This window comes from Ochotona princeps, chromosome 7, assembly GCF_030435755.1.
Source record: "Ochotona princeps isolate mOchPri1 chromosome 7, mOchPri1.hap1, whole genome shotgun sequence".
In the NCBI taxonomy this organism is placed as follows: domain Eukaryota; kingdom Metazoa; phylum Chordata; class Mammalia; order Lagomorpha; family Ochotonidae; genus Ochotona; species Ochotona princeps.
Window position 1 is genome coordinate 81679052 of NC_080838.1, and position 24007 is coordinate 81703058.

General features: G+C 47.8%; 1 protein-coding gene across 2 annotated transcripts in view; it reads left to right on the plus strand.

Annotated features, from left to right (window-relative positions):
• The window catches only part of KDR (kinase insert domain receptor), a 43865-nt gene that overhangs the window by 11773 nt on the left and 8085 nt on the right, over positions 1 to 24007 (plus strand). For both annotated transcript variants that reach the window (XM_058667291.1, XM_058667290.1), the window contains exons 7-26: positions 70 to 241; positions 1801 to 1915; positions 2005 to 2168; positions 4089 to 4245; positions 5610 to 5733; positions 6320 to 6428; positions 7777 to 8118; positions 10076 to 10222; positions 10521 to 10652; positions 14012 to 14118; positions 14553 to 14688; positions 15032 to 15136; positions 16655 to 16768; positions 17359 to 17447; positions 17944 to 18097; positions 19872 to 19969; positions 21912 to 22034; positions 22176 to 22287; positions 22533 to 22632; positions 22984 to 23089. In XM_058667291.1, coding sequence (XP_058523274.1) covers positions 70 to 241; positions 1801 to 1915; positions 2005 to 2168; positions 4089 to 4245; positions 5610 to 5733; positions 6320 to 6428; positions 7777 to 8118; positions 10076 to 10222; positions 10521 to 10652; positions 14012 to 14118; positions 14553 to 14688; positions 15032 to 15136; positions 16655 to 16768; positions 17359 to 17447; positions 17944 to 18097; positions 19872 to 19969; positions 21912 to 22034; positions 22176 to 22287; positions 22533 to 22632; positions 22984 to 23089 — 2706 coding nt within the window. The remainder of the gene's footprint in view (positions 1 to 69; positions 242 to 1800; positions 1916 to 2004; positions 2169 to 4088; positions 4246 to 5609; positions 5734 to 6319; positions 6429 to 7776; positions 8119 to 10075; positions 10223 to 10520; positions 10653 to 14011; positions 14119 to 14552; positions 14689 to 15031; positions 15137 to 16654; positions 16769 to 17358; positions 17448 to 17943; positions 18098 to 19871; positions 19970 to 21911; positions 22035 to 22175; positions 22288 to 22532; positions 22633 to 22983; positions 23090 to 24007) is intronic.

Below are 24007 nucleotides of genomic sequence, written 5' to 3' on the forward strand. Positions count from 1 at the left end.
TTCCAGGTCCTGTTATGCTGGGCTTTGGCAATTGTATCAATTCCCTTTTTTTTTTTTTTTTTGCATCAGCATAAGAAACCTGTAAACCGGGACCTAAAAACGCAGTCTGGGAATGAAATGAAGAAGTTTTTGAGTGTGTTGACGATTGAGAGTGTAACCCGGAGTGACCAAGGCTGGTATACCTGTGCAGCGTCCAGTGGGCTGATGACCAAGAGGAATCGCACTTTCGTCAGGGTCCATGGTAAGGCATAGTCCTCTCGGGAATGTGGCTGTGCTGGGAGAATTTAAGTAAGTTAGAGTTGACTAGTGAGAGAGAGGGAGAGAATGTATGGGTTTTCATTTGCAACAGCCAGGGCTGAGCCAGGCTAAAGCAAGAGTCAGGTGTCCTACGTGGGTGGCAGGGCACAGCTAATGGAGCCTTCACCTGCTACTTCCCAGCGAGTACTTGAGCAGGAAGCTAGGACTGGGAGTGGAGCCAGGATACAACCCCAAATACTCTGTTACAAGTGTGGGCCAAATGTCCTCTCACCTTGCTCCTGTTTGGCTCATTCAGAAGAGACTTTTGAGCTTTTAGCAGAGAGGCCACAGGGTGTGAAAGTCAAGAGCATAGCCATGGAGTCAGGGACTTAGTTTCAGAGGCACACTTTAGACACAAGATCAATTAATCTAGTAAATGTGCCCTAAATATTGTCACAATTGTCGCTGCTGTTAGCATGATTACCATGGTAATCCAAGGCATTTGTACTAATTTTACCACAAGCCTGAGAGGCATGCTTGAGTAATCATAAGCTTTGCAAATTGGAGAAAGTAGAATTCAACTACTCTCTGTGGCATTTTGAGTGACTTCATTATTCATTTATTCTTTTCCATTCAAGGCCATGTTTCAAAGTTCATGGTGTTTTATATGGCAACCTACTTACAAGCTTTAGTTATGATTCTGGATTCTATAAAAGGGCATGAATGAACAAGATAGAGAGAGGTGTCCTAGCTTGGTTTTTATAGGTTTCTCTGCTATAGGTAATACTTCGGGGAGGTAAGGGCAGACCTAGGCAGGCAAGCTAGGAGGCTAATGGCAATGATTGAACTGCAAGGTACAAGAGCGGGGTAGAGGTGCAGTTAGTGACAAGTGATATTTTCTGAATGAATTTAGAACATGTCCCCAAGACCTGCTAGTTGGTTCATTGGCTGCAGGTGCAAAAGGAAAATAGGGAAAATAGAGGAAGATGACTTTGAGCTTGATGGTATGATTGAGAGAGGGAAGATTGGTGGGACTGGGGGAGAAGAGAGAGGGATTTGGGGAGGCCATCTTGGGTGACATCCTGACTGGACACACGAGTGGGAGCTTCAGTATATAAACCTAGAACCTAGAGAAATCAGGCCGGAGCTAGAGAATCAGGAGATACACAAATGGTCATGTAGCTCTGAGGTTGGAGGATGGCGTAGAGAGTCCTGAGGGTGGGTCTTATGGCACATCAACGAGTGGTATGAGGAGGGTGGTGCGTAGGGAGTGTCAGGGGAGCAAGGTAGAAGGGGCACCCCAGGAGGACTTAAAGCTATCGAGAGGAAAAAGTGCTAAAACTGAGTTCCAAGCAACCAGCAGGCTTGCAGGGGTGCGCACTGGGACAGGAAAAATGGTATACCAAGTCAGGGGACATGGATGGAGTTACTGGCATGTGACCTGGGCAAGGAGAGGGTGGGGAATCCCACAATCTTACCTATTTTCCACCCTTAATCACCAAGGCAGGCACTCCTCCCCACATGCTGACAGTCTTGACAATGATGACGTCTATTTTCTTCCAGAAAAGCCTTTTGTTGCTTTTGGGAGTGGCATGGAATCTCTGGTGGAAGTCACGGTGGGGGAGCGAGTACGAATTCCTGTGAAATACATCAGCTACCCATCGCCTGAGATCAAATGGTCAGTGTGGGAAAGAGACGAGAAGGGTTGTTTCTCATGAAAAAAATCCTTCCATCCACACTAAATGCTGTATTTTTTTTTAATCACAGGTATAAAAATGGAAGACTCCTGGAGTCCAATCATACGATTAAGGTGGGACATGTGCTGACCATCATGGAAGCAAGCGAAAAAGACACTGGGAATTACACCATCATCCTCACCAACCCCATCACGGGGGAGAGGCAGAGCCACGTGGTGTCTTTGGTTGTGAACGGTGAGTCCACTCAATTCTCTCCACGCTTGACCCCACATTTGGTTTTGTCCTTCCACACCCACTAAGCCATGCCTTCATGCCTTGCTGTATCAGCCACACAAATGTGTATGAAAATGAACGGGGCGATGGATTTGAAATGAGATATGGGACAGCGTGTTCTCCAGAGCCGTGTTTTCGCTCAGCGGCCGTGCCCATGAACTGAGTGGTGGCTAAGCACAAGATGAAAACAGATGGTTCACTCGATGGCCAAATGCTGTGAAAACCAGAGTGCCTCCAGGGACAGCGGTCAGCCCAGGGCCGCAGGAGCTGTGCTCCTGTCTCGTGGAGCTGCACGCCTGGCCCACAGATGTGTGGAGCTTGTCTCCTTGAAGTTCAAAGCTGTGGCTGAGGTTTCAGTGAGGCATGGGGCAGGTTCCAACTCAGAGGGGCTTGGGGCTTGCTTGGAAACTTTCTCATTTAGGAGTCCAGCGATTGACTCTGAGCTGGAGGGAAGATAGTAGGTTTTTGATATAAGGGTGATTGGTTTTCCCAAGTGGAAGGGCATATAAAAGAGTTTGATACGGGGGAAAGAATGGTGCAGTGCACGTGGTGCATGCTTGTGGGGATGTGCAATACATTTCTTTATTGCAAAACTTCTTGGAAGCTTTGCACAGATGCTAACGTACATTGCCGGTCAGCAGGCGTGCAGAACACAGGATTTAACAAACCTCATCTCGCCAGAGCACTTTCTCCCTCGGAGCAAATCCAGGAATGTCTTGCTCTGAACATAGTTTAATGCTTCTGCGCTGCCGTTTGGTGTTCACAGCCACAGTCAAACGTCTGGATATTCTCTTGCAGCACTGACACCCAGGGCCTTGTAGCCCCTACTCCTTGGCATGTCGTGAAGCTTGGCACCCCTCCTTACCCCCCACCCCCTGTGCTGAGTTTTATCATCATGTGTTCTGAACAAATGCTTAGGTGCAGTGAGGGTGCAGGGGTTGGAGAAGAGAAAGACACCGGGACATTGAGAAATAGGAAGGAACTGTGGCCAGGGAATTACCCCTCATTTCATTCATTTGTGAAGTCCCCACGCACCTGACTCACCTAGCGTTGGCCCTGCTCTAGGAAAGAAGCAGAGAACAGGAGTTGGGTTATGAAGGTGCAGCCTGGGACATGTGGTGGGTTGGGATAGGAAAGAGGAAGGGAGGGAGGGGCAACAGTCGTGGCTTGACCATAGCTGTACATGTTCTAGAGATTTACACTTTCCTTTGTAACCCTGTGATTGAGGGCTTGGGCTCATATGTCTGTCCCATGTTTTGCTACTTGTTATCTGGTATCTATCTTTTGATACCAGGCAAGCCCTGTGGTGTTTCTGTTTTCATGTTTCTCACACGTACGATGGGACGGTAACTGGTTGCGAGGATTAAGTGAATGAATAGATGTAAAGCGTTTGGCATCTCTCTGGCTGGACTGCCCCGTACACGTAGCAGCGTGCCGGTCCAGCCGTGTCCTTGCCATAGCTTTGCAGCCATCTTGCCTGGAACAGCAGGGAGAAGCACCTCTGCAAGGTAGACAAGAAAAACCGAGGCCAGGTGGCAAGACTCGAGGAGCTCCCATCTTAGCCATTGCTTGCTGCTGTCTTGCTGTGTCCCTGCATCTCAGAGTTCCTGTTCTAGAAAGCAGACACAAAATTCTAGAAGATATAAGTGCCGAAGCTCCCCAGCACAGCGGGGGGAGTAGAGTTCACGAAACTATCCTGCCAGCTCCCTGTCTTAAAATATCACACTGGTTCCTTTAAAGAAAAGTTCACAAATACATTGCAGGCTGAGTAAAACGTGAAAAAGTTAAAAACCAAAACTCGAATGCTTAGAAAAGGCTGCTTGAGTTGCCAAGTCCTCCCTCCACTGCCCGTCATTCAAGAGTTGTGTTTCCCATCTGCAGTGCCGCCGCAGATTGGGGAGAAGTCTCTGATCTCGCCCGTGGACTCCTACCAGTACGGCACCTCACAGACACTCACCTGCACCGTCTATGCCCTCCCTCCGCCGCACCATATCCGCTGGTACTGGCAGCTGGAGGAGGAGTGCTCCGACCTGGCCAGGTACGTGGTCACGTGCCCTTTCCTGCCGCTGGGCAGGTGCTGTGATGCAGCTTGGTAGGACTGTGTTGGACACCATGAAGGCCACCCTTGCGGTGTTCAGAGCCGACTTTGCTGGGCCGGGGCTTCCCCACCTTGGTCCGGGGCTTTTCCCACCTTTGGTGGGTGGCTAGCTGTGTTTTTGGGGTAGTCCAGTGTACACTTCTCCAAAAGCAACTACTTTACTCCATTTGATGATTTTTGGTTTTTGTGAAGATTTATTTTAGGTATTTGAAAGAGTTGAGGGAGACAGAAATCTTCCATCTGCTGGTGCATTCCTCTAAATGTCTGCAACAGCTAGGGTTAGGCCAGGTCAAAGCCAGGCACATGGCTCTGCATTCCAGGGCTCCCATGTGGCTGCAGGGGCCAAGCGTTTGGGCCGCTTCCGCTGCTTTCCCAGGAGCATCAGCAGGGAGCTGGATTAGAAGCGGAGCAGCTGGGACTTGAACCAGCACCGTGATGATTTTCAACCTTTGCTTTTTCTTCACTGAACTGTTGGCTATCACAGTGCTCCTCCTGGTCAGTGAGTAGGGCTGCTTCTCCGAGGAAATCCCATGGAAGGGCTCTGGGTGCGGCTAGAGCCCAGCCCTCGGAGCCTCAGGCAGTGGCTCTGGGTGCGGCTAGAGCCCAGCCCTCGGAGCCTCAGGCAGTTTATCAAGCTCTCACATAAGTGCAGACATCCTCATGGGACACAACAGGACAACAAACTGTCCACCAACCAACCCGGCCAGCAGCCCACTTCCTGTTGTTGTTTTTGCAATGGCCACAACGAGCTTCTTCCTCAGCTGCTGGCCATTTCCTACACAAAGGCCACGGTCCTGAGAAATTATTTGGAGGCGCCCAGTGGCTTCCAAGCTTCCTTACCTTGCTTGCCTTTGAATGAACACAAGTCTGTCTGTCTCCTGGTGATTTTGAATGGAGGCTGTTCCCAAAATAGCTGCTTCCCTCCTGTATCCTGAGTCCGCCTTGAGCCTTCCCTGCTCTGCCCAGGCCTATTTTTAATTGGCGCCACATCTTGTGACGTGGCTGGCTGCCCTCGAAGCTGTTTCTAAGAACGCAGTCGCACAGGTCTGTGTTGTGTCTGTGTGGTTGATTCTAGTACTGTATCCTGCCACGGGCATGACAACACTTCCTTGAATCCTTATTTTGTGCTATAATCTCTTTGTTTTTAAGAAAAAAAAGGTATGACATCTATATGTAAGAATGGGGTATCTATGTATGATATGAATGTGGTGAAATGTTAGCAAAACTGTTCGATATGAAAGCTATTAAATACTGCATAAGAAAACCAAAACGCTAACATGCTGTCCTCCCTTGTTGCTTTTCAGCCCATCTTCCTTAACGACGAACCCATACACCTGCAAAGAATGGCGGCATGCGGAGGATTTCCAGGGAGGAAATAGAATTGAAGTCAACAAAAATCAGTTTGCCCTAATTGAAGGGAAAAATAAAGTGAGTTGGAAGTTCTTTAACTCGAAAAATCTCGCTCGGCTTCTTTCTCTTCGATGGGAGAATGGGACAGAGATATAAGAGATCTTCCAGACGTTCTAGGAAATGAATTATATACATATGTTTAAAAAAATCTGGGCATGGAGTTAAAACATTTTGGCGCTAAAATAAATGTATTTCTAAATTGCGTTTTCCACAAACTTTTTGAAGTTCCCTTGTATGGGAAGTATGTTGGGAATGTGACTGGGAGATAAAACTTCAGTTGGTTTTAGCAGGACTGTTAACTTGTGGATGGTTCAGCAGTGTGAAGTGCTGCCTCGGTGCAGCCCATGCCTCTGTTGTAAGGGACTCTCATTTTGCAAGCCCAAGAATGAGAAGTGTGTATTGCGTTAGATTAAAACACATCATTGCTGTCATGGTTAGAGAAATGGCTCTGTTGAGTGTCATATCAGCTACGTGCCAGTATCATCACAGTTCCAAGGATCTGTCTGTGGCCGGTGGGGTGGTGCGAATGCAGGAGGTGACGATGGGGGGCCCTGGAGCACACCCAGCCTGCACTGCTTATGACCTGGGGTTTTTTCTCTTGCAGACCGTGAGCACCCTTGTCATCCAAGTGGCGAACGTGTCAGCGTTGTACAAATGTGAAGCCATCAACAAAGCTGGGCGAGGGGAGAGGGTCATCCCCTTCCACGTGACGCGTAAGTACTGCTTTCTCACCAGCTGGGTGGGGTCCCTCCCACGGGGGTCTCTCTCACCAGCTGGGTGGGATCCCTCCCACGGTGGTCTCTCAGCTCCTGTTGTAAGTGGAATGACATCCTCGTAGAAGGATTGAATTGTTGTTGCTGCGTTTATGCGACCATCCAAACGCCATCACCACTGCCTCCCCTGGAGTGAGAGTGTTAAGCTGCAACCTGTGTCATGCTTGTGTTTGTGCCTTAGTCGGGAGGATCTGGCATGCTGTGTGGCTAACCAAGGATGGGTAGCTTGGTGCCCTTGGCTGTACAACAGCAGGCCAGTTTAATTTTCTGAGGGCAAACAGGTGATGCAGGAGGAGTCTCTCCTTCCACTGCTGATTTTGCAAACCAGCAAACCTTAGTTGCAGGTTCCTCTTGTATTATGGCTAAACCTCAGCTAGCTGTACTGGGTGAAATACTTAGTTTGTGCTAATTGGTGGTGTAGCTTCCATGCCATTGAGTGTTATGCACTAACAGAGAACTGAGTTTTCAAATTCTACATTATGATTAGCTCCTTGACTTACACTGGGGTTCCATCCAGATATCATCATCTTAAGTTTAGAGCATCATAAATTGAAAATGTGTTTTAATACCCCTACCCTTTGGAACACCACAGCTTGTCTCAGCTGGTCTTGGATGTGTCCCAAACACTTGCACCAGCCTACAGTCAGGCAGAATTACCTAAGTCAGAGCCAATTTCAGAATAATTTGTTGACTAGCTCCTGTGATGGATTGGAGCCTGTACTGAAGGTAAGGAACCGTGTTTGCCCAGGTACTCTTTATCACCACCATGAAGTTAAAGACCCCCAAGAGGCTTCATGGTAAGTCAGGAGTCATCTGAATCTGCCCTGGGGCACTACTTTTTTTTAAAATCTTAAAATCTGCGTTTCTGGGCCTGGTATGATGGCTCAATTAGCTAAACCTCTCCCTGTAAGTGTGTCAGGATGCTATATGGATGCTGGTTTGTGGTCCAGCTATTCCACTTTTTCATCCAGCTCCCTGACTGTGGCCTGGGAAATCAGTAGAAGACAGCCCAAAGCCTTGGGAGCCTGTACCTGCATAGGAGACCCAGAAGAAGCTCCTGACTCCTGCTTTCAGATTGGCTCAGTTCTGGCCATTGTAACCATTTGGGGGAGTGAACCAGCAGATGGAAAATTTTTCTCTCAGTCTCTCCTTTGCTGTAATTCTGATCTGCTTTTCCAATGATAATAATAATAATAATAATAATTCTGGAAGCTTTTTTTTAAAGTTCAACATAGAGATGCAATGAGTACCTGGGGAAACTCATCTACCATTTGGCTTTCTGTCACAGGCGGTCCTGAGATCACTGTGTACCCGAGCCCACAGCCAACCGAGCAGGAGAGTGTGTCTCTGTGGTGCTCCACAGACCGCAGCACATTCGAGAACTTCACCTGGTACAGGCTTGGACCCCAGGCTCTGCCCATCCACACCGTAGAGCTGCCCTCGCCCATCTGCAAGCACGTGGACACCTTTGTGAAGCTCAACACTACCGTGTTCTCCAACGGCACGAGTGATATTGCCATCACCGAGCTGCAGAACGTGTCCCTGCAGGACCAAGGCCACTACGTCTGCTTTGCTCAAGACAGGAAGACCAAGAAGAGGCGATGCGTGGTCAGGCAACTTCTAGTCTTAGGTATGATTTGCAGCTCATGTCTGTCCTGATGCTTTAAATGCAACGATCTTAGCTGCTAGGTGAAGCTTATTGTCTTAAAAAGTTTGCGAAGCAGATCGGTGCGCCCTTCTCTTATGCACTTAAAATCTTCCAGGCTTATATATAAAAAAGCTAATAATGGTGAAATGATGTATTAAACACTGGGAAGCAGGTTGTTTCCAATGTTTGTGTAACTTTTTTTGCTTTGTTCTTTATTCTGACTCAAGGTGACGCCTGCTTGTGAAATGCATGCTGTGAGCTGGGGGAGTGCCAGAAATTTGCAGGGCTGAATGAGATGGACAGGGTGAGATAAGAGGTGACTGCCAGCAGTTACAGCATAGTGTGGGCTTTGTGGCCATGAGGAGGGAGTTCATTGCCTACTTCGCTCTCTGCTACAGCACGAGCCACAGGACAAAGTGGTACGGCCTAGGTGCTTGGAGACGTTGCTGTGTGAGGGGTGTGACGATGGGCTGAGCCTAGGATCTGGAAGAGTTTGTGGGTCGAGTTCTCCACTCACTGCCTGGCCTTCTGAGTCCTGTCCCAAGTGGTCCAAGCCAATGGGATGCTTTTCCCATGTGAAGGCAATTTACAAATTCTCTATTGAGCTTTTGCACCTGTCTAGGACTGTGCCTAGCACATGACCTGGGCAGCCAGGTCTGTTTCTATAGGAAACCTAGTAGATCTGGGGAATCATTCTTTGTCCCATTTTCTGCCACTTTCCTTATCTTTCTGGTGGCATTCCCAGGATGCATCTCTCCTCTGTACTTTATTGTAGAGAAAGGGGACTGCCTGGGGAAACTTGTTTTGACCAAATGTTTTCAAGCAATAGCATCTTGCCCCAAGGCCTAGGCCTGCTTCCATGGCTGTTCCCATACAGGCGCCATGCAACATTGCTGGTTGTGACAGCCAGCTGCTGAGTGAAGGACTGCTCCTGGGTCATGTCCTTCCCAGGGCTTTCCGGTCACGCTGTGTCTATGACCACATAATCTCTGTTGACTTTGGTGACTGGACTGATGCCAGAGTCACGGAGAGTTCAAAAGACAGGCAAAGAAGCTCCTGTGTTGCTGTGCCTGGTGAGGGCATGCTCACTGTGAGCTGGCTTGCTTCCCCGAGGGCTCCATGGTTGTCTTCCTAAATTCCGTTCTTAGAACTAGACTGGAGTCCAGGACATCTTCAGTCCCTCATGTGGTGCTCTGGGAAGGTCATCTGTTACTAATGGATGCGATGACGACTGTAGTGTCAGGATCTTCAGTTGCTTTGCACAAGATGTTTCCATGGCTTTTTTAACAGCACACATAAGTCATCCAAAAACTCTCAAGTGTTGCTGTGTGTCTCAACAAATGCCCCCCAAATCCTGGGCCAATCCCGGATGGTTGTTGTTTTGTTTGTTTGTGTTTTATTAGAGACAGCACCTGGGAACTGGTCTTTTCAGCTCACTAGATTCTATTATTAGTGCCCTGCTTACTTAGTTACCGGCGCTTGGGCAAGCTGTTTAACTGCCATAAACTGCAGCTATTTCATTTGTGAAATAAGGCTAACAGCCCTATCCTGTCTGTCTTATAACTTGAGTAGTGAGCACGCATAGAAATAGACAAGTTTTGTCAAAAGTTGCCAAGTTAATTAGAAGGCATTCTTGGTTTTGGGAATTTTAGCCCAGTTTGATCTTTTCCAAAAGGAGCAGGGTAGGGTTCTAGAATGTTCACAGAAGGCAGATTTCCTCTAGGAAAAAGATATGTTGAGGTGACCTCCTGGCTTTGTGGTGTGATTTTTGCTAGACTCACTGGTGTCTTTGGTGAAAGACACTCAAAACTCCGAACAGTCCTATTTCGCTTCATCGCATTCTGCTCAGAGGCCAGTGCTATGTACCATGGCTGATTTCTGTTGTGTTCCAAAGTTGCAGCTGACTGTGTGTCCTGTGGCTCTCTTTTCTCGTGTGCAGAGCGGATGGCACCCGTGATCACCGGGAACCTAGAGAATCAGACGACAAGCATTGGCGAGACCATTGAGGTTTCTTGCATAGCATCTGGGAATCCCCCTCCACAGTTCACGTGGTTCAAAGATAACGAGACACTTGTGGAAGACTCAGGTGTGTGCACTTTCCTGTTCTCTGCAGGCTTTTCCCAGGGAAGTTTTCAAATGCCAAATGGTTTCTTGATTTGATTGAAGGTGGGGGACCAAAGCAGATTTAGGATACCTGGTGTGCCACGTGGCATAGCTTTGGGGCCAGAGCCTGAAGGTGCTGGCTGAATTTGCATGGAGGTTGTGTCAGCATTGGCCTTCAGAATCAGAAAGGCAGCATGTGCATTTTTGAGATTTTTTTTTCCTGGAGAACATCACAGACCACATCATCCTATGTCAGGATACTTACTTTCTTCCTGTGATAGGCATCGTGTTGAAAGATGGGAACCGGAATCTAACGATCCGCAGAGTGAGGAAGGAGGACGAAGGCCTCTACACCTGCCAGGCGTGCAGCATCCTTGGATGTGTGAAAGCAGAGGCGTTTTTCATCGTGGAAGGTCTGTGGCAGAGCATGGGCGCAGTGGCTTGTGTCTTACACAGCCTCACACACTTTGGGTGTTTTTGGTGTTCTTTCATTGGGAGATTGAGGATCCCTTATCCAAAATTCTTGGGGTCAGACACATTTCAGATCTGAGATGTTTTAAAATTTTGAGATATTTGCACATGCCTACTGGATGCCTTGGAGCTGGGCCCAAGTCTGCATTTATATGTCTGATACACTTTGTATATATAAGCTGAAAGTAATTATATGCACTATTTTTAGCGCACTTGCATTTTCTTTTGAAAATAGTTTATTTGTTTTGTTTGCTTGATACAGAGAAAGAAAAAGAGGGAGGGAGAGACAGAGATAGAGAGAATTAGCAATATTCCACCTGCTGGTTTACTCTCTGCATGGACACAACAACCTGTTCTGGACCAGGCTGGAATCATGAGCCAGGCATTCCATCCTGGTCTCCCATATGAGTGATAGGGGGACCAAGTACCTTCCCCAAGTGATTATCAGAAAGCTGGATTGGAAATGGAGCAGCCAGACCTTGAACCAGTGCCCTGATATAGGATACTTGTGCAACAGAGGTTTGAGCCACTGTACCACAAAGCTAGCTCCTGCACCTGCATTCTGCTGGGTGCTGTCATGTCCACACTCAAAACAATTTCTGTTTCTGTAGCAGTTGGGATTTGTTTACCTTTGGATTAGGGTTATTCAATCTTCATTTTGTAAATTTTCTTTAATAGTATTTATTCTTTTAACCCAAAAACTTAACATTATCTCAATTTTGCTTGTATTATATATGCTACCCCTGAAATTCTTGCTGTGAGAAAATTCTTAGCCAGGCCAGGCCCTCTTCTCCCTGATTCTGTCTTGGTTTGAATGCCCCAGTTACTTTATAGAAAGGACACCTCTGTATTTATTTTGAAAGCCAGTGGCCTCATCGTGAAGGTCAGAGCTATGCAGATCTTCTCAAGGCTTCGCAGTTCTCATGGGACTGAAGATAATTAAGATGCGTTCATGAACAATAGGCCCTTGCTTTTCTGAAATGGGCAATGTTGGGTTGTGCCATCAATCTGAAAGAAAACTGGTGTGCCTATGCAGGAGCGACAGGAAAGCAGACACTTTCTCAGATAGCAACAGGGACAGAATATTTTATCCCAAGAAGTGGATTTCTGTATCATTTTGTAGAACCCACCAGCGTGGGTTATGAGGGTGAAGTTGGGATAGAAGGGTGGTTGGGAGTTGTCTGAACTCAGCCTCCCTTGTCACTCAAAGTCTAGATGTTGACCCCTGTCATCTGCTGAATCTGCATTACCATGCACTGCCCTGGAAACACTGACAATGTCTCTCCACCGGTGGCCACAGTACTGTTTCCTTAGCTACACCTGCAAAGAGACATTTCTAAAGACATGGTGGTTTGATCGCTTCCAAAGTGAGTTGTGCTTTCAGGCGAATGTTAGGGAGACACCAAGCTTCTCTCAGGTGTGCTGCTCATCTCCGGAAACTGTTGGCTGTTGCTGTGGGTGCCTAGCTTTGGAGCTCTGGCACCTAGCTCACACAGACTTGCTCTTTGGGAAAGATTCCAAGAACAGGAGAAGCAACTATTTAGCACTCCAGCTAGATTCCCAGATATTCTTCTGGAAATATTAACACACAACCTAGATGGGCCAAGGAATCTGTGAACATTCTACTTTCTGTTGAAGTTCTGAGTAGAAGAGGACTTCCCAAGGCTCGCAAGACACAGAATCTATACTTCCAGATGTAACTTGCACTTGTCTCTCAGCAGTGAGCCGGTAGTTTGTAGCTAGCTTGCTTTTGTCTGCTACCAGATTGTGGCCTGGTTCAACTCTTGTTGTGTGCTCCTCTGATGGGAGTCGGCAGCAGCCACTACTCCCTTCTCACCGCCTGGTCAATCATGCTCCTTTCTGGAATTTTCCCTCTCAGAGACAGTCCTCTGGCTCCCTGAACACCTCCCTTCCCCAACATCTTCCTCTATCCTCACTCCGGTGGTTTTAGAAACCCCTAGCCAGGCCAGCCCTGCAGGGGTCACCTTAGCTCCTTTCCTAGCTCAGGATGTTGCACTGTGGCAGTGGCTACAGTGGTTCATGTGGGACAGACTTTGTTGAACTCTTGACCACACCGCTGCCTGATCTTGCCCATGATCAAGTAGCTAGATTTCTCTGGCTTTCTCTTTCTTCATCTGAAGTTGTCGAGAAGGCTAAGTAAGATGGCGCATTTTAAGAGATGTGTGTACGGTAGCTTCATGGTCATGAGAACTTCTGCGCTTGAAGGATTCCTTGTACTTCCCTATTTGATATCTTTTTATAGATTTTTCTTTTGTTTGAAAGGCGGTGAGAGACTCTCCCCTTTTCTGGTTCACTCTCCATTTCCATAATATTCCAGTTTGGGCCAAAGACAAGAGTCAGACACTTCATCCTGGTCTCCCACATGAGTGGGCCATCTTCCATTGCCTTCCCCAGGAACATCAGCAGGGAGCTGGATTGAAAGTGGAACCGCTGGGACTTGAGCTGACATTCTGAACTGGGCTGCTGGTATTGCAAGTCAACTCTGGCCCTGCTACTTGATTTCTTTAATGATTGCTTTTCAGATTCTACACAGATTAGAATGTTGATAGTCAGAAAAAAAGGTGGACTTTCATTTTCTTCAAGTAATAATCTTTGCCTCTTTTTAAGATGTGAATATTTTCTTTCCATCTGAGTCTGCTTTTCTTTGTTTTAGCAACTTTCTGTGTTTGTGTATTAAGACAGTGATGTTCCTTTTTCCTCCAAAGATTAACATATTTATTTGAAAGGCTAAGTTAGAGAGAGAGAGAGTCTTCCATTTGCAGGTTCCCTCCAGATAACCACAATAGTCAGGGATAGACCAGGCCTAGATCAGGCCTGTCTGGGAGCCAGTAGCTTCACCTAGTCTTCCACTTGGCTGTAAGGAGCCTAAACACTTAGGTCATCTTCTACTGTTTTTCCCAGGCCACCAACAGGGAGCTGGATTGGAACTGGAGCAGTAGGGACATGAACTGGCACCCGTACGAGATTCTAATATTGCAGGATGTGGCTTTATCTGCTGTGCCGTGATGTTGTCCTTTCTTCCCCTCAACAACAGTGTCTCTCCCCTCATTTACTTCTGGATTCTCTTGTCGAAAGTGTTTATGAGCAATGCTTCACACGCTTCTCACTTTCCTGTGAAAATCCTGCAGTCTCCACCTGAGTTAGGGCTCTATGGGTATTGTGCTCTGGGCCTTATCCAAGTTAGTAAATTTCAACACTTGGGTTAACATTGAGCTTTGTCATCTTAGGTCAAATGCTGTGCATTTCCAACACTTGATGCCCGTTCAATTGTGTGTCTCAGGTGCCCAGGAAAAGACCAACTTGGAAGTCATTATTCTCGTTGGCACCGCAGTGATTGCCATGTTCTTCTGGCTCCTCCTTGTCATCGTCCTGCGGACCGTGAAGCGGGTACAGAATCCTCGCCCTTCTGTTCATTGCATGCTGCCTCTCCTGATTAATGAAAGTTGACTGGGGTTCTTTGAATTGTTTCTTCCCATTGTTGTTGACTCAATGGGCACATTTTGATTGCGATACAATAACATTCTTGCCCACTTTTCTTTGGCTCCACCACTGGGCTTTAATTGATAGGAGCTGTTAAAGGGGAGGAAAACGCTTGGAATGTCCAGTATAATTAAGATTTTAAAAGCTTAATTCTGAGTCTATTGGAGGGAGGGCGGAGGAACCCTGGAAGCAAGACCATAATAGGACGACACTTTGAGGCCATGTGTTTTGTTGGGAAGCAAGACCTCAGGAATGAGGCCTCTATAAACAATAATAACAGGCCTGCAAAACAACAGTCCAACAACGAGGCATGTGTGATTGGGAGCTGAATTGCTTTCCAGGCCAATGGAGGGGAACTGAAGACGGGCTACTTGTCCATCGTCATGGATCCAGATGAACTGCCCTTGGATGAGCACTGTGAGCGCCTGCCTTACGATGCCAGCAAATGGGAATTTCCCAGGGACCGGCTGAAGTTAGGTACGTTTACCGTGGTGGTTAATGTGAGTTTCCAGGGTCTTGTCTTCCTCCCTTAAGATGATGACAGATGTAGGCTCTTCAACTGTTGAATTTTGGGCATTTCTTACAGTTGAGTAATCAGCTGTGTAGACACACTCAGAAGTAGAGTTCTTATATAGTCATCCAAGGAGGTATTTTTCAAGAGTGAAAATGGGTTGTTCAGTAACTAAGCCAGGTCAAGGGAGCGACTGTGTTGTTTCTGATAAACTTGGATGTTTAAGGCTGTAGTTGAGATCCTGGCAGGTGATGTGGGTGCTGAACTGACCCTCGTCCATCATGGTGTTGCTGTTATTCCCGACTCTAGGGAAGCCTCTTGGCCGTGGTGCCTTTGGCCAGGTGATGGAAGCTGATGCTTTTGGAATTGACAAGACAGCAACCTGCAAGACGGTGGCCGTCAAAATGTTAAAAGGTAAAAGCAGAATTATGTAGTGACGCATCTCTGTCAGTGGCGTGGTGGTTTGCTGGGCGTACCAGCTGAACGTGCGCGTAATCTGAGCAGTGCCTTCATGTGAGATGCACAGTGGAACCCCCGTTCATGCCAGGATGTGTGGCCTGGCAGGCCACATTGGAGACAGATCTCACCACCTGCCTGGGAGCCCTGGTGTAGGGCTCTGCTTGTATAGTTGTGGTCTTGGTTATGGCATGGGGCGTGGAAAGGGAAGTATCTTTTTTATATTAAAATTGTTTCTTAAAACATTATGGTGTGAGATAATTTGAAACTATCTAGAAGTAAGGAAAATAATTTGCTGTAAGTAAACACAAAACTCAGAAACATCATGTTCTCTGACATTTCAAATTGTCAAAGGCCTGTATGCATGAGAGAGACTTTGCAATACAAGTTTTATTGTGCTGGAAAAGAGAGGATTATGAGTGATCTTTAAAAAATTAAAAATTATTAGGGCTGATGGTGTGGCTCAGTGGGTTATACTACCACTTGCGATCTCAATGTCTCATATCAGAGTTGCAAGTTTGAATCCTGGCAGCTCTGCTTCTAATCCAGCTTCCTGCTATGCTCCAGGGAAAGATGTGGAAAAGGGCCCAACATTGGAGCCATCTTGGAGACCAGGAGAGATTTCCTGGCTTCTGATTTTAGCCTGTCCCAGGTTTGGCTGTTGTGGCCATTTAGGCAGTGGACCGTAGATGGAAAATCTTTCTCTCTGACTTCCAAATAAAATTAATAGATCTTGAAAAATTGAAAGTGGCTTCTGCTCATGACAGCAGAATGCTGGTCTTGCCGTCTTTAGGGTGCACGGGAGGCTTTTGCCCCTCACGTGGTACTCCTCCACTGGTGGAGAGGGTGCTGCTGACCCTTTGCCAAGAGGTCTGGTGTATTCAAGAGCTCTCTCCTTTTTCTTTGTCTTTGTTGGGCTGTTTGAAGTGGCTCATCAGCCTGTTTATCCTCATGCCTGGTAAGCCTGGGGAAAACATGGCAGTTTCTACAGCTGCGTGAGGTTAGCCCCCTTGGCCTCAAGTGTCACCCAGCCTTGCCAGAGGACCTTGTTAAGCTATCTGCTTGGCCCAGATAAGCCAGAATGTTAGTATTACCTACCCCTGGTACACAAGGCTATTTAATTCAGGGTGTTGCTTCCTTAGGGGTTAGCTTTGACATGATCTGGCCCTAACCAGCATGGCATACCTGAAGCATAAAAATCCAGTTTGGCAAAAGCAGAGAATCTGCAGTTGTGTTCACTAAGTGGCAAAGGCTTCACACTGAATCCCTTTAAATGGCAACCACTCTGGGGCCACTTACAGGAAGATTATGATGTCTAATTGCAACATGGAACTTGTACTTGACTTTTAAGGAAATTCCTCTAGTCTGTAACTCAGGTTGCAAGGCAGGTTGCACAGCCTTCTGCAATAGTGAGGGATCCAGCCTCCTCAGGTCATGCCCATATGTGTAATTCTGCTCTTTGTCCTGTATTTGTAGAAGGAGCAACACACACTGAACACCGAGCCCTTATGTCTGAACTCAAGATCCTCATTCACATTGGCCACCATCTCAATGTGGTTAACCTGCTGGGTGCCTGCACCAAGCCAGGAGGTGAGTGACTGACTGATTTTGACCAGTGCTTCCTGGCTGGTCTTGAGGGAGACTGCCCAACGCCATGGCCTTGGAGTCCTGCACTCAGAATGCCCTGAAGATTCCTAGATGCACTGTAAATCCACTTCATGGAGAGGCAGTAGGCACCGTGACTAAATTACCCCAGAACTGCAGCTGTAGGAAGAAATGTACATAGCTTGATTGTTTGCTATGTGTCTGTCAGATGCTCGTGAGGAACGAAGGTCCCCCCACCAAAACTTGACAGTGAAGCGCCTGAAGAGTATTCCTTTCTTCCACCCCATCCCCCTTGGGAAGTCTCAGGCCACTGAAAGCAAGAGGATGGACTTCCATTTGAGTTCTTGATTAACCTTATTGTGGAGTTGCCTTGGGAAAAAGGAAAAGGGGGTTGGGACTGCTTGATGTCGCTGATCCTATCCCAGTGGAATACACTGCTGCTCGGAAGGCATTTTTAATTTTTTTTTGGGGGGGGGGATGATGGGAGGGAAGTCCGTTGATGTCTTATATATACCTTCAGTGAGAAACATGAGTAAAACGTATTTTCCTTTCTCGGCATGCCGTGCCTTCTGCAGGGCCTCTCATGGTGATTGTGGAATTCTGCAAGTATGGAAACCTATCAACTTACTTACGGGGCAAGAGAAATGAATTTGTCCCCTACAAGGTACGGCCTGTGTGGTAGAGGCTCCTCCAGTGGGACGGCTTCATCTTTTGTAGCTGTGATTCCGGGAGGGATCTCACCTTGCCCCTCAGCCATCATAACTCTTCGACTTTCGAGATGGGATGGGGGTGTGCTTGATTTTCAGGACTTGAACCATGATGGGTGGTGCTGGAGTGGGGGAGGAGCTTGATGCGACAGAGGGAAGAATGCGCTGGGTTGTTCCATCTCCCCCAGCTGTATTTAGCCCCCAGAGTCCTCCATAAAGCACACCCTATCATTGGAAGGGTGCCTGAGTGTACCCAGAAAAGGGGGTGCTTATCTTTAGACACTAACATGGGAGTTTCACGGAAGACACAAGTGTCCAACCCAGAGATTGCATGGCCCTGCAGCCGATGCTTTGTTGTCCAGTTTCTCATAGCTGTTTCTCTCCATGGCTGACCACATCCTCGGGCTCACCTGTGTCGTCCAGGGGTCTGTTGATGTGCTTGCTTCTTTGTAGACCAAAAGTACGCGGTTCCGGCACGGGAAGGACTATGTTGGGGAAAGCCCAGTGGATCTGAAACGTCGCTTGGACAGCGTCACCAGCAGCCAGAGCTCAGCCAGCTCAGGCTTCGTGGAGGAGAAGTCCCTGAGTGACATGGAGGAAGACGAAGGTAGCTGTTGGGGCTTCTTCCGGCAAAGTCAGCACAGGAAGTCCTCAAGGAACTGGTTCATGGATGCAGCCTAGAGGAGCCGAGTCCCAGACTGCTTTCATTCAGTCTGCCCAGGGTGGGAGAGGAAGCTCCAACTAAGCAGTAGGCTGGGTAGGAGGGCCAGGCAGGGCTAGCTGGGATGGTATCTGTGCTGCCCAAGTGTGCTAAGCAGCTGGCAACACCAAGGCCAATGCTTTTGAAACATGGACTGAACTTTTCTTAGCAGAAGAGGCAGAGTGCTATTTTCTGGTTGCAGAGCGGGTGCTCTGTCCAGGATGCTTGGTGCCACGTTGCATTCCTCCTGGGCACAGCAACCGTCTTTCCGCTCATCACTGCCAACCTTCTCCGATCATCCTAGCAGCCATCTGTTGTTTCACCCCCTGCCCCAAGCGGCTTGGCCAGGCTTGTAGCCTCAGAGAGCATCTCGGTCTGTATTCAGTTATGATTCTGGTGCTGGTTTCGTGTCTCGGCATGGATCCCGGTGTCCAGGACTTGCCCAGCTCCAGAGTATCCCTTGGAGGGAGCAGAGGCAGCCCAGACCGGTAGACCTGAGACTCCTGACTTTAGGCTATTCCTGAAGCCCAAGCTGCAAAGCATGTGCTCATAGAGTTCTGTAGCCCACCAGCCTCTCTCACCCCAGGCCCCGAGGCTGTAGGTGTGAGCTTAGTTCTGGCTTTTCCCCTGGAGTGATGAGCAGGAGCAGAGGCCTGGGACGTGTTCTCGGAGAGCATGGAGTGGGCTGTCCAGGCTCTTGGGCCTGCCTTGAGTGGACTTGACACTACCCACTCCTTCTCCATTGCAAAACAGTGGTAGGGAGAAAGAGAGCCTAAAGTGCTGACCAAGGTGGCGTGTTGGAATAGAATGGGCATTGGCCTGGAGTCTTGCCTCCATTTCTTCATTTATGGTGATGGTGGGACTTTACCAGCTGTTCTGCTATCAGCATAACGAGTCATTGAGAAAAGGCCTTGTCACCCTTTCAGTACCCATCAGGTTGTTATTGTAACAGTAGTCTGAGATTTGTCCCCAGACAAGGAGCTGGGTTTGTCTTGGCCAGTAGTTGGGGTTTCTTTCTGCAACACCCATTCATGTCTTTGGTATTTGCTTGTGCCGGTGGCACTGAGCTCAATCACACTGGTGCACGGAGCCTCCTCTTGCAGCCCGGGTTCTGGTCTCTCTCATCCACATCTTTAATGGAAAGGCACTGTAGCAGGCCAGGGCTGTTGTATTCACAGCACTTTTAAGTCTGAGAGTGACAGAAGCAAATCTGTTTCTGGTATTTTTAGTTACTCACTGTAGATCACAGTTTGACCTTTGCTCTCTGTCCCAGGACAGAACCTGGAGAGAAAGGGTCCCATGACCCTGAATGTTGTCTTTTGTTTCTGGATTTCATGATGTGAACCCATTGTTTATCCCACTGGCCACATGATAAAAATAAAACAAAATAGGAACAATTCAGGCACCCGATTTGAAAAAGTTATCCCTGTTCATTTTCTCCTTTATTCTACTTGTTGTATTTTACTGGCTCAACTTTGGCTAAAATAGAAAACCAATGTTTTCTCTAGGGAATGGGATGAGGGCTGATTCCACCGGGATTGAGCAGATCACAAACGACTGGGGCATTTTCCAACTGCTCCTGTTTTCTGAAAGTTAGCCTCCCAGCTTGTGATTGTCACTGTAGACCAGGCTGTGCTAACCCGTGGGGTGCTCATGCTCACCTTCTGGCATCTTCTCGCAGCTTCTGAAAGTCTGTACAAGGACTCCCTCACCTTGGAGCACCTCATCTGCTACAGCTTCCAAGTGGCCCGTGGCATGGAGTTCCTGGCATCTCGCAAGGTAAGCCAGGTCAGGGGCAAGGAGGCATCCCAGGCGGGAGGAAGGTGCTTGGTGCCTGCCAATGCTGGGTGCTTGGAATGGTCACTCAGTCACCATTTCTGAGCTCTTGAAGGAACACTCCTGGGAAGGCAGTGTTTCTGCTACTGGAGGGTATTACGTGATTGGTGTGGGAGCCAGCTCTTTGTGACTGTAAGAGAAAGCCCAGGGCAGTTTGACTTTGTTAAGGAAAGATGTTCATTTTGGTTCATGGTGCTAGAAGATCACAGTGCAAGATTGGGAGGTTCCATTTGTTTGACCTTTGGTAGCTCATGACATCATACATCTGTCTGTCTGTCACTCAAAGCCGTCAGCATTCAGTCATGGGGGCTGTTGCCCTTATGTTCTAATCCAGTTACATAGTTGGATTAAGTTTCTATCTCAGTACAATTTAGTTTAAGTCTCGGGAGTTTAATCTCCTGTATGTGATTGGGGTTGGGAGAATAAACTATGTTAAAATCAAACTGTAGCAGGTGTAGAGGGTTTCGTGAACGTAGTTCTTGTAATAGAAACTCCCAGTGTGGGACAGTCTTCGGAGCATGAGGAGACTGTGGGGAAAAGAGACAAAGCTCTCCCCAGGGTGGGGTTCGTGTTCTCATGCGGTATAACCAGCAAGCTGCGTTAGGTTGGAGCAGGGACTGTAGGGTGTGTGGGAATGAAGTAGGAAGGGACACCCAGCAGGTCAGTTCGTGTGTGTGTGTGTGTGTGTGTGTGTGTGTGTGTGTTCGCGTGCCTCAGTTTCCCACATGGTTGGTGAGGAAGCTTTTCCTACAAATGTGACATTTGGGCTGAGAAGAGAAGAGAGAGCCTCTGGGCTTCGCACATCTCTTGGTGCACAAAAGTCTATTTTTAATGTCTTCTCCATTCATCACCTTCCATCAAAAGTATTTGTGAGGAGTATAATTAGAAACCAGGAAGGACAGGCTTCCAATGAGAGCTAAAATTAGAAAATAGGCCAAACAAAGGCAGAGGTGGGGACGTGACAAGTTACAAATATTCCAAAGGTTGTAAACACTGCCGAGGTTGAGGGGTGGGTGGAAGTCTCCCCTCTGGGAAGGGGAAAATACAGAATTTCAAGTTCAACAAGGAGCCCTGGCATTTGAGGAGGATCCAGTGTGGATTCCAGCCCTGGAGGAGGGCTTGTAAGCCTGGCTCCCATACGGCAAGAGGATACTCCGCTGTGCCTCTCATTCATTTGGAACTGCCCTGAGTCCGTGGTGCTGGAGCTGCCTTGCGAGTTAGATAGGGACATAGAGCAAGAAAGGAGAAAGGTTAAGAAAAATAAAAGGAGAAAGTTGAGGGCGAAGAGAACCTAAGGAGCGCCAAGACAAGCTCTGCCGGACTCGCTAGCGTGCTGGGCTCTGCGTAACCCTTGGGGGCCTGAGCTCGCCTTAGGAAGCATTCCTGACGGCCCCACACTTTGCACACCCGGGGAGCACCCCGGGAATTGTTGTCAGGGCCAGTCCTGCCTCTGATCCCCCACCTGTGAGAACCCTGCTTTCTGGAGTCTGTGTGTTCATTCAAAATCAATCCCTTTGTGAAGCCTCCTGTTTGCCATATATGGCACCAGGCAGAAAGGGATGTGTGGATGTGACCAGAAACACATTTTAATTGTGGTCCTAGAAGAGTCTATTTATGACTCTGTCATCATACTGTAACTCAATTATTTGATTGCAAAGACCAGGACTGTTTATGGAATAAACAGATGTGTCTCAATCAAGTGCAGCAACTTTTTTGTTTTGTTTTGTTTTCCCCTGAAGTGCTGATAGAAGATTCCAGCCCAGTGCTTGTCCATTAGTTTGTTTTCTGATGTGGGATTTTTTTTTTCCCCAAACGTGAGATCACGACAGGCGTGGAAGAGCTCAGCTGTGCAGGGACACTAACACACACACGGTTCTCTTCGCAGTGCATTCACAGGGACCTGGCAGCACGTAATATCCTCTTGTCAGAGAAGAACGTGGTGAAAATCTGTGACTTTGGCTTGGCCCGGGATATCTATAAAGACCCCGATTATGTCAGAAAAGGAGATGTAAGTTTCGGAGATGAGCGCTGTGGACCGATCAGGTTGTGGAATCCGAGCCCGCCTCGCAATCGGTGCTGCAGGAGCCTGTCGTTTTTCCTTCTGTTATTTGCTAACTTGGGTCCCATGCTTTGCCTTGTCCCGTGCCAGGCTCGCCTGCCTCTGAAGTGGATGGCCCCGGAAACCATTTTTGACAGAGTCTACACAATCCAGAGTGATGTGTGGTCCTTTGGTGTGCTGCTCTGGGAAATATTTTCCTTGGGTAAGTCACCTTCCTTGTCTCTGCTGAGTCCAAGGAGGTGGGTAAACTTTGGTAGCCTCTGTCTGCCTCCTTTCTTTCACCTTTACCAGGTGAAAGAAAAATTCCTTTACCAGGTGGAATTTGGAGACTTTGGATTGAAAAGCTAGAAGAAAAAAAAAATAGATGATGAGGATGCGTCAGAATCAGGCTCAGAACTTTCTGGAAGAGAAAAATCAAATCATGCTCCCTTCCTGTCTGGATTCTAGGTGCTTCTCCCTATCCTGGAGTAAAGATTGATGAGGAATTCTGTAGGCGGTTGAAAGAAGGAACCAGAATGAGAGCTCCTGACTACACCACCCCGGAAATGTAAGACTCGGGGAGTGTACTGTCTGCTTTTCTTGCTCACCTACTTTTCCCACCTCTGCAGTTTCCAGTGGAAGAAAGCTGTAGGGCCCAACTCAGATCCTTCTTTTCTCCTGACGCTTTCTTGGCTGATCTCAGGCATACAGCGTGGTTCAAACGGGATGCATCGTGATGACACACACCTCCTGTCTGACTCTGTTAGATGCTGAGTTGTAATGTCTGCTTTCCTATGCATCCCTGGCCTAAGTCAAGGATGTTGTCTCTTTCTGAATGTTCACCTGTAGCTTCCTCATTTTCAGCTTCTGATCCAGGAGGAAGGTGACAGTTCATGACACAGCTGCTTTGCATCCCTAGGTATCAGACCATGCTTGACTGCTGGCACGGGGAACCCAATCAGAGGCCCACGTTTTCCGAGCTGGTGGAACATCTGGGGAACCTGTTACAGGCGAATGCTCAACAGGTTTGTAAACCTCCATCTGAGAAGTTTCTGCACATACTGGCATGTCCAGGACACTGCTTCTGCTGGCCCCTGCTCTTGGCCATCATGCCGTCCCCTGAGCCACAGGCTGAGGAGCAGCATACCTCCAGATTTGAGCAATGGTGCTCTCCTGAAAGCCCCTTTTAGACAGATGACATATTCAGGTGTGGCCTGGGAGCCAATGACACCTATTCCTGCCTACTTACAAGGCAAACTTCAAAATATTCCTGGATAAATTAAATTAAATGTATGTTTATTTTGGTACAAAAATCTTTGAAATCCATGCATCATTTTTTCATAACATGTATTTTCCATGAAACTTTGAGGATTCCTCCCTCCCTCCCTCTTCTTCATTTCTTTCCTTTTTCTTTCCAGAAAACTCCAATCCCCATTCCTTCCATTAGGGAATTTAGTTTGTAGACTTTGCCTTTACTGGTTTTTTAGATTTACTATTATTATTGAAAATGCAGGGTTATGGGGGCAGGGAGAAAGAGAGAGAGAGAGAGAGAGAGAGAGAGAGAGAGAGAGAGAGAGAGATCTTCCATCCACTGGTTCACTATCTAAATGGCTGCAGTGGCTAGAGTTGAGCCATCTGAAGTTGGCAGCCAGGAGCTTCTTCCAGGTCTCCCAAAAGGAAGCAGGGGCTTAAGCACTTGGGCCATCCTCTGCTGATTTCCCAGGCTATAAGCAGGGAGCTGGATCAGAAGTGGAGCAGCTGGTACTTGAACTGGTGCTGCAGATGGAGGCTTAGCATGCAGTGCTACCATGCCGGTCCCTAAAGTTTTTCATCATTCATCTATGTCTTGACCTACAATGACAACCAATTTCCTCCTCCTCTTCTTTTCAATGGCTGGAGGATAGTGGGTAACATCTGTTTTTCTCCACCACCTTGCAAACATT